The sequence below is a fragment of the Condylura cristata genome, unplaced genomic scaffold (genome assembly GCF_000260355.1).
Source record: "Condylura cristata isolate star-nosed mole 26May11 unplaced genomic scaffold, ConCri1.0 scaffold00034, whole genome shotgun sequence".
Lineage (NCBI taxonomy): Eukaryota > Metazoa > Chordata > Mammalia > Eulipotyphla > Talpidae > Condylura > Condylura cristata.
This window is the reverse complement of record NW_004567135.1, coordinates 12,930,909-12,944,823: the sequence shown is the minus strand read 5'-3', so window position 1 is coordinate 12,944,823 and position 13,915 is coordinate 12,930,909. Positions and strand designations below refer to the sequence as shown.

The 13,915-nt window shown below is 50.4% G+C and overlaps 1 protein-coding gene across 2 annotated transcripts in view; it reads right to left on the bottom strand.

The window, feature by feature from the left end:
• Nucleotides 1-2,051: 2,051 nt before the first annotated feature.
• Nucleotides 2,052-13,915, bottom strand: part of NTF3 (neurotrophin 3) — a 72,733-nt gene continuing 60,869 nt past the window's right edge. For both annotated transcript variants that reach the window (XM_004692865.2, XM_004692864.1), the window contains one exon: nt 2,052-3,152. In XM_004692865.2, the coding sequence (XP_004692922.1) occupies nt 2,358-3,152 (795 nt within the window). In that variant the 3' untranslated portion in view covers nt 2,052-2,357. The remainder of the gene's footprint in view (nt 3,153-13,915) is intronic.

Below are 13,915 nucleotides of genomic sequence, written 5' to 3'. Positions count from 1 at the left end.
GAAGGTCTCCCCTCAGTGAGTTATCAAGGTGAGGCAGATACCGGGAACAAAGAGGGGCCTGAACCTGTGTTCTATCAAGTTCTTCACACTGCAGCACCCCTGTTGATAAGGCTGCAGCAAGAAATGAAGTCATAAGCGAAGATGAGAGTGTGGAGTTTCCCAGGAGCCAGACACCAGCCATCCTAGATACTCCTGTCCAAGATGAATCTCCCTGGTGTCGCTCCACTCGCCCTCCACAGGCAGACACATTCCTTCCATTCAAGGCTGAGCTTGACTTGGCCCTGCTGTTTAGAGACTGTGCCTTCCCAAGCTGGGGTCTGGGGTCTCCATCGTCCAGATCATCTACCCCCACAACTAGGCCCTCTAGACAGGTGCTCCACCCATTTGGCATAAAGTGCTAGAGGAGGCATACACATAGGACAGAAGTCCAGCCTGAGAGTTGGGCGTGGCTCAGCCCTAAGACACCCCCTCCCAATCCCAGTCATGTTGCAAGCGGGTTCACTGTGCTCTTGATGTGGACTCTGTGAAGCTACAAACTATGTCGCTGCAGAGAGCTCTGCTTCTTTCTCTAGAATTGCAGTGTTCACTGAAATGCAAGGCTGCCAGAAAGAAGGGGTGGGGGAGGGCAAGGGGAAGGGAGACAATGGTCCCCCCTTCCAAACAGGGATGGCAAGTTCTGCCACTTCCTGCTCAGTGACCAGGAGCAGATTCAACCCTCCAGCCTCAGTGTCCTCGCCTGTAAAACTGGCCACTCAAAGGATTCGTGACAGCTGGTGGCAGTGTTTGACAGTGCCCAGGGATCCCTCACTTCCTGCCCTCTATTGTAGGCGCCCAGAAACGAACATGGCCTAACGATGCTATTAACCGAAGCCAGGCGATTTGTTGAGTCTGCTTCCAGAGGCTCATGTCACTTAAGGACGCATATTCTACTAGGCTTCTGTTGGGGACCTCTGGGGCGCAGGCTGCTTCACGACACCATGCACAAGCCTTGAAGGCAGAGAAATCAAGGGACACTCAGGACAGGGGTGCAGGAAAAAGTGGTGTGTTCCACAGTGGGATTGTGTCCCCACAAGATGGGAGATGAGCATCTTTAGGGAGCTGACAAACCACAGAGGGGAGGGCACTGGTTGCCTCCACCACTGGCCTGCAGGACAGTTGAGGCCCTCCCCAGTGACCTCTTGGCTGTGTGTCCTCCTGGCAGTGACCCCTGCTGGGGTGTAGTAGGCATGGGAGGGGGTCCCTCCCATCTCAAAATGATGCACAATGCCTAAGGGGGGGAAGGTAAGGGGCCTTCTTGCTCGAGTGTGTACTCTGTGCTAGAAAAGTCTGCAGCGGTGATTTAGCTGCATCCTCAAGAGCCCTGGAAAGTGGACAGAAATTCCCATCTGATTTCTGACCCCCGAAAACCTAAGCTTCGAGTCTTCTAAACCTTGTCAAAGCCCCAGGGCAGAGTGGACACTTGAATCCAGGTTTAACTCCAAACAGAAGCTTGTTTCCATCCCTCATGCTGCTCTGGAGGGGGGCAGCCAGATGAGGGGCGGCCGTGTGCCAAGAGGGTGTCTCACGGGTAAATTATCTCCTGAGTGTCGATTATTCATCATCCATTTCAGTTCACTTCTGGGTAACCATACGATCATTCTGTTTATACATAGTTAACATTTTTTTCCTATGTGACTTAGGGAAAGAAAACCACTTACAAAAAGCAAAATAAAACCAAAGCCAAAAAATAAAAAAACTCTAACCCTTCCACCATCTCAAACCCCAAACAAGTTTTTGCTGAAAAGAAACTTCCAGAACTAAAATTGCCAGGTTCGTTGTTATTCTTCCAAGCTGGTGACATCAGAGCACATCATCATTCTAATTGGCAAGACAGCGGAGCAAGCCTGAAGAGTCTTGACAGTGAAGTTACTGGCCAGAGTTAAGGGTGAGGTTCTGCTACTGGGTATCATTTTCTATGGAGGTGATAACAGTTCTTTTGATTCATGGCTCCAACATGAAATAGACCAGGGCGGGGCACGGAACTGTGTCTACACACAACTCTGACATCATCGGATTTCAACAAGTTTACTAAAACGAAAGCAGTGCCCTTGACAATACTGAATGCAAACCACTGGTGTACAGATTTTACAGAGTGGCCTGGGAGCCAGGTCACAGAAGAAGGTTTAACAGATGGCAGAGGCCTGAGGGGAGGCAAGCACACTGATTTTATTGAGAAAAAAGCTTATATACTGTAGGGTTGCTGAAGTTTAATAAATAAAGGTCAACTTATAATATATAAAAACAATATAAACATTTATATGCTACATGCATATCATATAATTTAAAGTAATAATTTATATATGGGGAGAGATGCCAATTCATGTTCTTCCGATTTTTCTCGACAAGGCACACACACAAGAAGTGTCTATCCGTATCCACCGCCAGCCCACGAGTTTGTTGTTTTCCGACGTCAGTGCTCGGACATAGGTCTGAGACGTCTTGCACTGAGAGTTCCAGTGTTTATCATCAATCCCCCTGCAACCGTTTTTGACAGGCCTGGCTTCTTTACATCTCGTCTCATAAAAATATTGTTTGACCGGAGAGTTGCCGGTTTTGATCTCCCCCAGCACCGTGACCTGGTGTCCCCGAATGTCGATGGCCGATGACTTGTCGGTCACCCACAGACTCTCGCTGTCACATACGGAATACTCCCCCCGATGACTCTTGTGCTCTGCATACCTCTTCCGCCGCGCGGTTCTGTTGACCACCACGGGGTTGCCCACATAATCCTCCATGAGGTATAAGGGCGGAGGCTCCAAGGGGGTGCTGTCGCTCAGCAGAACCCGGGGGGAGCTGTAGCGTCTCTGCTGCCGCAGGTGCTCCGTGTCCATCACGATCACCGGCTGGAACTCGGACTTGGCGGGCTCGCCCTGCTCCCGCTCCCGGGGCGGTGCGGCTTTGGGCAGGGTGCTCTGGTAGTTTTCCTTAACGTCCACCACCTGCTTGGAGAGCTTGTTTTTCAAAATATCTGCCTGGATCAGCTTAATGATCAGGGAATTTAGTGAGTCTTCTGGCAAGCTCCTTTGATCCATGTTGTTACCTTGGATGCCACGGAGATAAGCGAGAAATATCACATAAAACAAGATGGACATCACCTTGTTCACCTGTAAGATCTGGAAGAGAAGGACAGGGGTTAATGGGAGGCCGTGGCCACTGCACCCCTGTCATTTCGCATTGGCTACCTGAGGACGGGTGCCGTGTGGGGCACGAGAGGGCAGACCAGGCTGCGAGATACCAGGACTTGTCTCTGCCATCCCGGAGGACGGCCTCTCTCACCCCTGCCCTGGGAGACAGGGAGACACTGCCTTGACAGAGGTCTCTACATCCGAGGCCCTACATTCCCAAGCTCCCTGCAGGCTGTCAGAACAGGGAGAGAGATAGGTACAGAGAATGAATGGCCAGCACACCCAGGACCCCAGAAGACACGCTCAGAGCCCACAAAGCCAGGGAAAACCCAGACTGCCCAGTAGGGAGAAAGCAGCTCCCCAGCTCCACTTCGAGGTTGACCCCAAAGCCCAAACAGAGCAAAGGGGTGAAGGCAGACCCCCCCCTTTCCCCTTGTTGTTGGGCCGCTAAGCTATCCTCTGGGAGTGCAGGAGAAACTACTGCACGGAGTGATAAACTAATATTCCAGGTACACCAGAATCCGCAGAAAGGGACATGGGGAGCAGCCCCCTGCACCCCAGGAGTCCGCCATCTTTCCTCCAGATTGTTCTCCCTGGACTCTGCCTGCCTGGACCTCTTCCTGGACCTCTTCTTTCATTCTTTGCTTTGCCTGGACTTTGCTCTGAATTCTTTCATGGCCATCATCAAAGGCCAAGGAACCCCCAAATCCAGAAACACCTTCACCTCAACAAACTCTCTTCCAGCTGGGTGATCAGAAATAAGCCCTGTGTGTGTGTGTGTGTGTGTGTGTGTGTGCAGGGCCGGGGGCTGGCAGTGTGGTGGAGGGAGAGGGGTAAGAAGTGAGAGGTCAAAATAATTTGTTTAAACAAACCCACCAAGTATTACTGGATGGAACTAACTATGAAAGGATTTGGTCTCTTCTGAGGAACTTCTTCCGGGTCACAAAGAGCACCACAGGCAGAGGCAGGGTGAGGCTGCATCTCCAGGACCTGCTTCACCTGCATCAGAGGTCCCGTTCCCTGCATCCTCCTGTAAGTGTGGACAGCATCCTGCTACTTTTTAAAACATCACTTGAGTCTGAAACAGCCAGAGCCCACAGCACCTTGGGAATGGGAGACACTGAATCTGAAAGCAGATATCTGCATTCATCAGCAGCCGACACCTAGCAATTGTCTCAAGAAACACAGCCCCACTGCCCCCCACTGCATCCCATGGGGCTACTTTGAGCCCGGGTGGGGGCAGCAGGGGCCAGCCGGCTCCTCCCGGGCCAGGCAGACCCTGGTGAAGCTCTTCTCCTACCTTTATCCATGCATGCGAGAGGCCACTGCCCACTTGAGACAGCGCCCGAGTTTCAGGCTGCTCTGCCCAGCTTGCCAATGGACATGCTTCACCGGGAAGCCCAAGCGCTCCCCAGAGCCCCTGCAAGCTGCAGCCCCGCCAAAGAGCAACGAGCAGAAGATGGAGCAGCAGCAGCCGCCGCAGCCAGCTCAAATGAACGGGCCGGCCCTGCCCTGGGCAGGCAGGATGCTTGTTGATTCATTTCTTTCCCCCTGTTCAGCTTGTTCATGTGTAAGTTGCATCACAAAATGTTTCTTTGAGTAGCTCTATTTCTAATTCGGTTTCCTCCCGGGTTAGATGGCAATTTAACCCACCAACGCTCTCCTTTCGTTGCCATAGGAGAAGCTCAACACGGGGTTTCTGTTGAGTCCTTGTGGGATTAGAGGGCTGATCTCGAGACACCTTCATAGCTGGTGTCTCCCTCAGTAGAGCAAAGCCCAGATTTTCCGCAGGCTGGCACTCTCCATCGTCTCCCGGTGGGGAGGGGTGGCTGACTAGAGAGCCCCACCGTACACCGTGATTCTCGCTGCCTGCCCTGAGATACCCGTTCCTTAATTACCATTGCTACCGCCACCCTGGCCCCCAGGGGCACATTACTTCCTCTTTAAAGCTCCGTCTAAGCATGGAAAATAAAAATCCTTCCCTTGGTTCACCTTCGGTATTTTCAGAAAGACTTTACTAAACCCAGGGGGGACGTGGAAGGGAAATAAACAAAGGTGACGAAGAAATGGAGTCTCAGCTCTGCTTTCCGAGGGCCGAGTCTGAGCCTGCCTGTGCTCGCTGGCTCCCAGGACCCACATTCGCAGCCTCTTCCTATCTTGTCTGAGTCCTGTTCTTTTGTCTCCAAAGGCCAAGGCTGCAGGCCCTTTGCTCCAATGTCCTTCTCCTGGCTCCTACTGGCCTGTCTCTCTGATAAGGATAGCACTTTCCTTCCATGGGAACCACTTTCTGGACAACTGACTCCCCGGAGATCGAGATCAATGCTGTGAGAAGGGTTCTAGCTCAGCTGCCTACCTCAAAGGTTGCCCCAGGGATGCTATTATCCTAGGAAAATGGTTCTCATAGGATAACTAATCTACCTCCCACTCTGTACATCAGTGACATCTCCTCCAGCCCTTCAGGTCCAACGAAATGAAAAGTAAACGTAAGTACAGTAAACATGCAACTAGAATTATCCCTCACCCCAACACACTCCCAGAGGGGAAAAAAAAAAGAATATAGCTGCAGAAAAATAAGTTGGGACTGAGAATTTGAATATATTGCTAAATGTCCTGGCAAAGACCCCCTCATGGTCTAGCAGACGAGAGAACAAAGCCATCTACATTGACTTGAAGTCTGAGAAGTAACTATGCAAAAATATACTGCCTGCAGGTAGCCAGCCTTTCCAATCTCCCTAACACTAATAACTAAGGAGCATATAAAGAAGATTTCATTGAAAAGGTACCCAGGCTTTTTTTTTTTTGTCTCCATAATGTATTTCTTTAGTAATCAGGCAAGTGGTTAAAAACCCCACCATTTGCCTTTCATTTTATAGATGAATGAAGAAAACCTAAACTGGAATTCAAGCAAGGGGCCATAGGGAGGGCTGGCTTGTGCCTGGACCCAAACTCCTATGACAGCTGGCTCACCCACACCAGGTTCCAGAGGGCTCACTGCTCAGTAGCTACTAGAACAAGCTGTGTGAGCTGTGTGGCTCCTTCACCTACCTGTATTTGCACCTCTCCTGCTCTCCCTTCTCCAGGGCCTGCTCCCAAAGCTGACTTTTCTATGTGGTTCTCCAACAGTGCCAGCCACCAGCTACTCTGCTTTCTGGCAGTGTGTTTTCTTGAATAGCCGATGGTGTGGGGAAAGGATGGCTTTCCCGATCCCATGGTTTCCTCGACACACTCTCTTCTCTAAAGCTCTGTCCATGCTACATTGAATATAAGGTGGAGGTCTGGGCAGAGTCTGGGAGACAAGAGTAGATGAAGGCAGAACTAGCTACACAATTTGAAAAAATTATGTAGCATTGTGTGGGAGCTGGTGGTGGGCGTGGGGTGACAGAAGGTGTGACTGAGTTTAAACCAACAGTCCAAGCCCTCAGGCACAGGTTGTGTCGTCCCATTGGAGTTACTACGAAACACTTGCCTAAAGAAAGACAGAATTCTTCGCAATTTCAATATGGCACCCGGAGGGCAGTATTACTGTGTGTGGGATTGCTTTCTAAGTGCAGGGCCCCCGTGAGTGAAGGTAGGAGTCTGTGGTCAGCACTGGTGGTTCACCTACACAGCCTGCCCCATGGCCAGGACTAGATGCCCCATCTTGGTGAAACTGGTTAAAGGTAAGAGGAGAAATCCACTTTGGGTCAGGTGGCAAAACCCCAGAGGGGGCTGCCTGGGAGGGTGTCTCAGTCAGAGCTGTGGACAGGAGCTCTGACTTCGCCTGCCATCTGGTGGGGTCAACCTGGAGTGGCAGATAATGCAAAGGCCTGGTGACAGCCTGCTTTCCTCCCCTGGACAGTAGTGGCCACGGGAGAGGGATATGAACAGGACAGTGGGAGAGGGCGGGATGGTCAGAAAGGAGCAGGTTTTCATTGCTGCTAAGGCGAAAGGTGGCTGAAGGTCATTACTTGCTATTCTCTACTGGCCCCCCGAGGGGAGGCTGTTTCTACCACTGGAGCTGGGTGTGCACAGTCTCTGGGGGCTCCAAGCTCAAGCTTCCTCTTTTAGACACACCTGCCAGTCTCTCGGGTCCAGGCACACCAACACAGCACAACAAATCAGACCATCAGGGTGAGGTGGACTGGGGAGCGGAGGCATGCACAAGCAAACAATAGATACACAAGTTACCAAGAGCCCCTAAGCATAGACCTATCCATTTCTGGATTTGCATTGTTCCTTACTATCCAATTCCACACCTTGGCATGATTCTTTGGAATAAGTAAGTGGGAGTAAATCATCTGTAGGTTGGCAAGTGTGCCTCAATGATTTGCAAGCTTTCTGGGGACCCCTGCTTTGATAATGTGCCTGTAGCTTTTCCAAAGGAGCAAGCCCAGGAACAGTGCTGGTAGAATCAACCCACGCACAGATGCCCATAGCTGGAAGGACCCTAGACATCCTCCTCATGCTTACAGAAAGGAAACTGAGGCCTGGCTTGGGGCTCAAGGGGATGATTCAAGGTCAGACTGCTAAATAATGGACCACAGAAGCAGAGAGAACAGAGGGCACTGGACTGGAAGTCCAGCAGCAATATGTGGTCTGTGCATAATAGCGGTTATTGGGGGGAGGAGGTGGAGGGTGAATAGTCCACCGGAAGCACTGAGCAGAGTATGCAGCACAGGACATTCACCGGAAGTGTTAGTTGAACGTGAACTTGAACTCTGTGCTGCAGCGTCCTGCTACACAATGAGCTATGCACAGCTGCTCAGGGTGCACACACAGGCACTGAGGAGTGGCTCCCTAGAGGAGAGAGCGGAGAAGGGAAAGGAGAGCCGGCTTCTTGTAGGCAGGGCCCTCAGGGAACTTCTCTGTTCAGAGGAATCGGGATACTCGGCCCTGGTGGTCACAGTAGTTGACAGAGACCCCCCATCTGGGCAATGAGGCTTGGCGTGTCTTCTTCATGCACACAGGCTAATGCCTAGCCGAGGGCTGCGCCCCCCGCAGGCTCCACGTCTATTTACTGACCGGGTGGCTACAATGATCGAGACCTGCCCCAGACGCTCGGACGGGCCTGCGAGTCTGCGTGAGCCAAGCCTGGTTTGGAAGCCAGTCAACACTGCCTGCTTCTCCCAAAGAAAATATAGGTCCTGGCTCTGAAGTAGACCGTACTCCCCAGGCTCTTCTTGGCTATAATTGGAAAAAGACCTGTTAAAGACCTCAGTAAACCCCCTTCATACACTTTCCCCAGTGCCCGTTTCCCTGCTCGGGGTTTTCCAAGATCCTGATCAACTTGCGTTTGCTATTTTCCTCACTTTGAAATGCTTTCCCACATATGGTGTTTTCTCAGTTCCTGGAGCCACATTCCTACAAGGTTTCACCATCCCTCAAAATACTCAAAAGAGAGCAATTTCTGATTCCTCCGTTTTGGCTCAGTTTACAATACACACACAGAGGGTTTCTGGGTATCCAAGCAGCAGTTAAAATGGAAAAGGAAGCGGGTGGAGAATGGTACAAGAGGAAAGAGCAGCCAGGTCCGTTCTGTCCCCAGAGATGGGCTGATCCACCTGCGCCCCTCTACTGCTCCAGGACTGCATATCAATTGTTAGCTCCATGAACAAAAACGCGGAGTGTCAGGCACTGGAACACAGGCACCTCCAGGCCCCTGTTAACCTGGACACCAACTCACTGAGGCAGCGACTTACTTTCCTACTTCAGACCGGGAAACTGAGGCATAGGCCATTTCAGACCTAGCTAACAAACAGCAGGGCCAGCATCTGGCTCTGGAGCTGACATAATGAAGGATTAGATTCTGGGATCTCTCTGTCCCCGCTCTCAAGCATTCCACGCAGTTTGATTCCTGAGGAAGCTCAAGTTCCAGCCTGGAGCCAAGACAGCTGCCCCAGCAGGTTGAGTGTCCCCCCAAGAAACCTCAGCTTTAAGAAGAGTTCCAGGGATTTGAGGCCACTGCTCCTGTTTCTTCCAAATTCCCCACGAAATCGGTGGACAATGTTCGGTTTACTTCCATGCCTCACGGCCGTAAGCTTGCCCAAACTGGTTCCTCTGCAGGACATCTGTTCCTGCAGTGGACAAAGTGGACAGAGCACTGGGTGTCCATCTCAAGGGCTGGACTTGGGCTCTGGCAGTGGAAATCAGGGGGACTTAACAGAAAGCATGAAGGTGTTTTTCTTACCTTCTTCAGGGAGGAGACACGAGGTCAAGGCAGAAATGCATTTTAATCTGCCGAGTTTTCTGTACGCAAGTCATAGGCACTTCATTACTGCTGTGTATCACCTCCTCAGAGGCGAGCCATGCTCTGGCTAGAATTACCCAGTGGGGCCCACCAGGGTCTAAGTCTTTGGGGAAATTTCTGTAGTTCTGACATGGCCTCTGACTAATGCTAAGGACTCAAGGAAGACCTCCTGCCAGAGAACCCTAATATCTCATGCAGGAGTAGACAGAGCAAGAGGTGGGAACTTAACAGATTTAAAGTAGAATGACAAAAGGAAAGGAATGCAGTGGAAGTACTAAGATCCTATAAAAGGTGGGTGGCACATGTTCTCCATAGCTTAATAGCAAAATTAGTTTAAATTGACTTTGCTCTGAATACGGGCCCCGAGGCCTAAATGTGAGTCTCGGGCCACCCCAGGGTGCTCTGTCCCAGATCAAGGCTGGGAGCCGGAAAGAAGCTTGATGACAACACCGCTGGGGATTGGTCTGGTTTGGGTTAATCTCTTTATTAATGATGTGGAAGCAGGAGAGAGGGAGAAGTGACAGATTAATTAAAATGCCCCGATGACGTTGCAAGGGAAGGTGCTACAAACCCCGGCGAGGACAGACCAATTAGGCCCCAGCACCCGTGGGGCTTGGCAACCGGAAATAGCATGATGAGATGCAAACTGGAACCATGTAGATTAACTCACTGTGGGCACGATGCATCCAATACCAACAAGGGAGGGAAATGCTTGTAAAAGGAGGGAGGGGCGGAGTGACTTGGAATTGCTTCAAGGACTAATGAGAAACCAGCTCGCAGGAATAAGGCTGTGTGGGTTTCCACAGTGCCGGCGTCCCTGCCAGCTCTCTGTTCTTTTCTACCACCACATTCGCTCTCAGCTTGCCTGGGGAGGGAGGCAGCCAGTCCCTGACCCTGTCTCAGGAAGCAGGAGACAATGAGTTGAGCTTTTGAGAGAGTTAGACATGGGCCAACGGCAGGTGGATGAATTGCACAAGTCCTAAAGTCCCAGAAAAGCAAGAGTGACCAGCCAGCCACCCAGCGGAGGAAGAGCTGCTGTGTCTGTGAGAACTCAGGGAGATCTGCTGAGCCCTTAGGGTGTGCATCTGCTGGGCTCCAAACATGCCTCACGGTGCAGTTATTGTTACAGCTACTTCTGAGCCCAACCACCGTGATCACCACACGGCCCTCATGTGAATTAGGACAAGGGCCTCCATTTTCAGGACACGCTGACTTCTCACTGGAAAGGAGAGTCTTGATAGAGAGACTGCAAATGTCGGCCTGCCTCCTTCACCGAGGAATTTCTGACCATGATCTCTGACTTGATAGGAGGTGAGAAAATGAGGAAAAGAGCTTTGAGTGGAGGAGTCTATATCCATAAAGCAAGCTTGATGGCTTGAACTGGGAGTTTAAATCTGCAAGTCTGCTTTACACAGCTGTTGGAAGAGGAATTTATATTGTTGAAAGCAAACCCTTCTCCGGCCCCAAGGCAGTCACAGACAGAAGGTAGGGCACACGTCAAAACAACGTGCGTTAGCAGCCCGACAGGAAGGTAGCGCAGGTATTCCACAGAGCTAGGGCCCTCCGGCCTGGCCGCGTCTTGGCAAGGAGATCTGAAAGGAGCGTGCAGGCTGACACAGACCCCAGGAGATCCAGACTTACTTTATCATTTACATACTACAAATTCTCATTTCATGGCCAAAGGGTAGACAAGGACACCTCTGCAGAGAAACTTTGAGTCAATCCGGCTACTGGCTGTAATGGCATTTATTTAATACATTGAGTTTTCTTTTTTCTTAGGACTAGCACTGATCCACCACTGTGCCTGTATGGACATGCATGCATACACATACACACACCACAACACACACACACCCAGCATACACAACACTCTCACCACACACACATACACACATACACATATATATACACACACCCCCCATATCCATAGCCCCACCACACACAGATATATACATGATAGCTCCTCAAGTTGAGGACTTATTACAGGTAGGCTATTTCCAGATTACCCTACCATTTAACATACTGAGACATTTTGATTTTTAGCTTCATTTTTTGCATCTGGATTAATTAACTCCAATTTCTAATCTTGAAAACATAAGGGAAGGCTACTTCCATTATACAAAAATTGGGGGTACAGCTGGCATTAAACTCTCAGCATCATGATTTACTGCCTTCAGTCAATTTTTTTGCTGTAATTTGTACTTTGTGTTTGAGCTAGTCTTATGTAACAAGCAGAGGCACTAGCTGCAGAGTTCTATACAACTGTAAGCTAATATTACTAATACTGATATGATTACTATCAATCTTAAAGAATAATTCTAAATAATCTTGAAAACAAGGTAGCTCTTTTGTAAGGTAGGGCTGCTGAGAAACTGACTTAATAATTATAGTCAATGATGATGATGATGATGATAATGCTAAGGTATCTACCTTGTCTACCCAGCCAAAAGTCTCAAAATGGCAGAATTAAGAACTTGGCTTCATCTTGAGTCAGAAACTAAAGGAAATCCCAAAACACAACTTCCACAACATTCTGGATGCCTCCTGCAGACCAAGACCGCAGGGAGCTCAGCAATGCCCACACCTTTGACTAACTCTGCACTAACCAGAGCAGCAGCCACAGGCTGGGACCCGCCCAAACCATTATGGTTTGGTCCCACGAGGACCTGGCCACAGAAAGTACATCCAAACAGCAGTCTTCCTCCCCCGATCAGGTCTGTGTCAAATATGGCTCCTATCGCTCCTCGCTGCTCCCCCTACTCCCATGGCCAACGTCCATTCCCAAAGAGGAGAGACTGGCCAGTGGTCTGTGGCTGTCTTTGGTCTGGATCCCCACTCAGGAAACCATGGTGTCTGAAGACAGTGGCAGCCAAGATGCCCTCCTATTCTACCCTGCTGGACGTCTCTCCCTCCAGCTCACCCCAAATGCAGGAAGTCAAGGAGGGAGAGGCGTCTCTGTGACGGTTTCCTGAGCCTTTTCTTGCCCACTTATGCTTGCAGAAGGAAACACTGCCTTCCGCCCCAACCAGAGTGTGGTGGGCGATTGGTAAACATTATGACTACATCCCAAACAGTCTGCTGACTCTGGGCAGCTGGGCGAGATAAAAACCAACCCGGAGTTTGTCCTCTGAAAGCAATTTTGGCACCACTCCTCTGAACCCAAAGCTGTCTTTAATCACAGACACAAGTCATAATAATCGCTGGAATAACAGCGATTGACTGAGTCTCGCCATATGCTGGGGTATTTGCAGGATACTTTCGTGGATTATCTCAATGACTCCTCCCAGATTACCCCCACTTTCCAGCTGAGGAAAGTGAGGTGCAGAAGGGTTAAGTCACTTTGGCCAAGACTGCACATCAATTGAGAAGCAGAGACCTTCCGTTAAGCTGAGCTGAGAGACCGTCCGTATCACGCCTCCCCGTTCTTTGCTGAATCTAACGTGCCTACCGTTTGCTGCCAGCAGCGAGCAGCCCGTCACTCTGTTAATGCTCCTCTCTTTTATAGAGAAAGACGTCGGAGACAGGTCCCCTGAAAGGTGAGGGGACTTATCAGTCTCAGGCAGACACGGTGAGTCCAGAGTGACTGAGAAGCCCTCAACATGGGCTCATGCATCCATGCTTTACTCCCCTTAAATGCAAATGATTCCTTTCTTCATTCCTTATTTGATGGCAAATAAGATCGAGAGCCCAAAGATTCTTTTCTGAAAATTTTGGGAAGGTGAGACAGTTTTCTGATCTTTGGTTTCCAGAGACCGCTGTGAATTTGCTGTTGCCCTAGAGAAGCAAAATAATGTCACCTGAAAGGCTAAGGGGCAGGTGGGCAGAAGACGCTCAGGGACTTCCCAGGGCTGTCTCTCCCGCCTTGTTCCCGTGAGCTGAGGGGAGAGGCCATCGCCTCCTGGGATGTGTGGACACAGCCAAGCCTGCCGCCCGCAGCGTGGGGTGAAGGCAGAACCAGCGCGCATCCTGGGTTCCATTCCTGGGCTTCTCCACAAGGGTGTGACTGGCATTTCAGACAGGGTGGGTCTTCGTTGTTCAGCTTTGTCCCCCCAAGCATGAAGCTCTGTTCCCCACCAATTATCAGTGGTGTCCCCCAGTTATGGGCACAACTAAGAAGAAACTCGCACTCCCCAAATACCATGAAGACGCTTATCCCTCCATCAATCATCATGGGACATGCTTCTGGTGGAATTCTGGCAACTACGAGCTGGGTTTGGATCCTCCTTCTAAAAAATATGATAAATGCTAAAGCAACTTTCCCTAGAAAACATACATGTGTCCATGCAGTAAGTATTTTGCAATAATGATAATAATAATTAGGCAGTTCATGGATTCCCTCAAATAAGCCAGAAGGTCAGAAACCACAGGTGAAGAATGCTTGACATAAAGCATTTTCAGAGGCTTTTTCCAGCTGGACTCCCTCTGCCAGGGCTGACCCACTGATCCAAATGACCCCCACAGTGGGCCTCACTTTCTTTCTGTTCCTGCATGTCACTTTTGGGGCGATGGGGCCAGCCACTGGCAG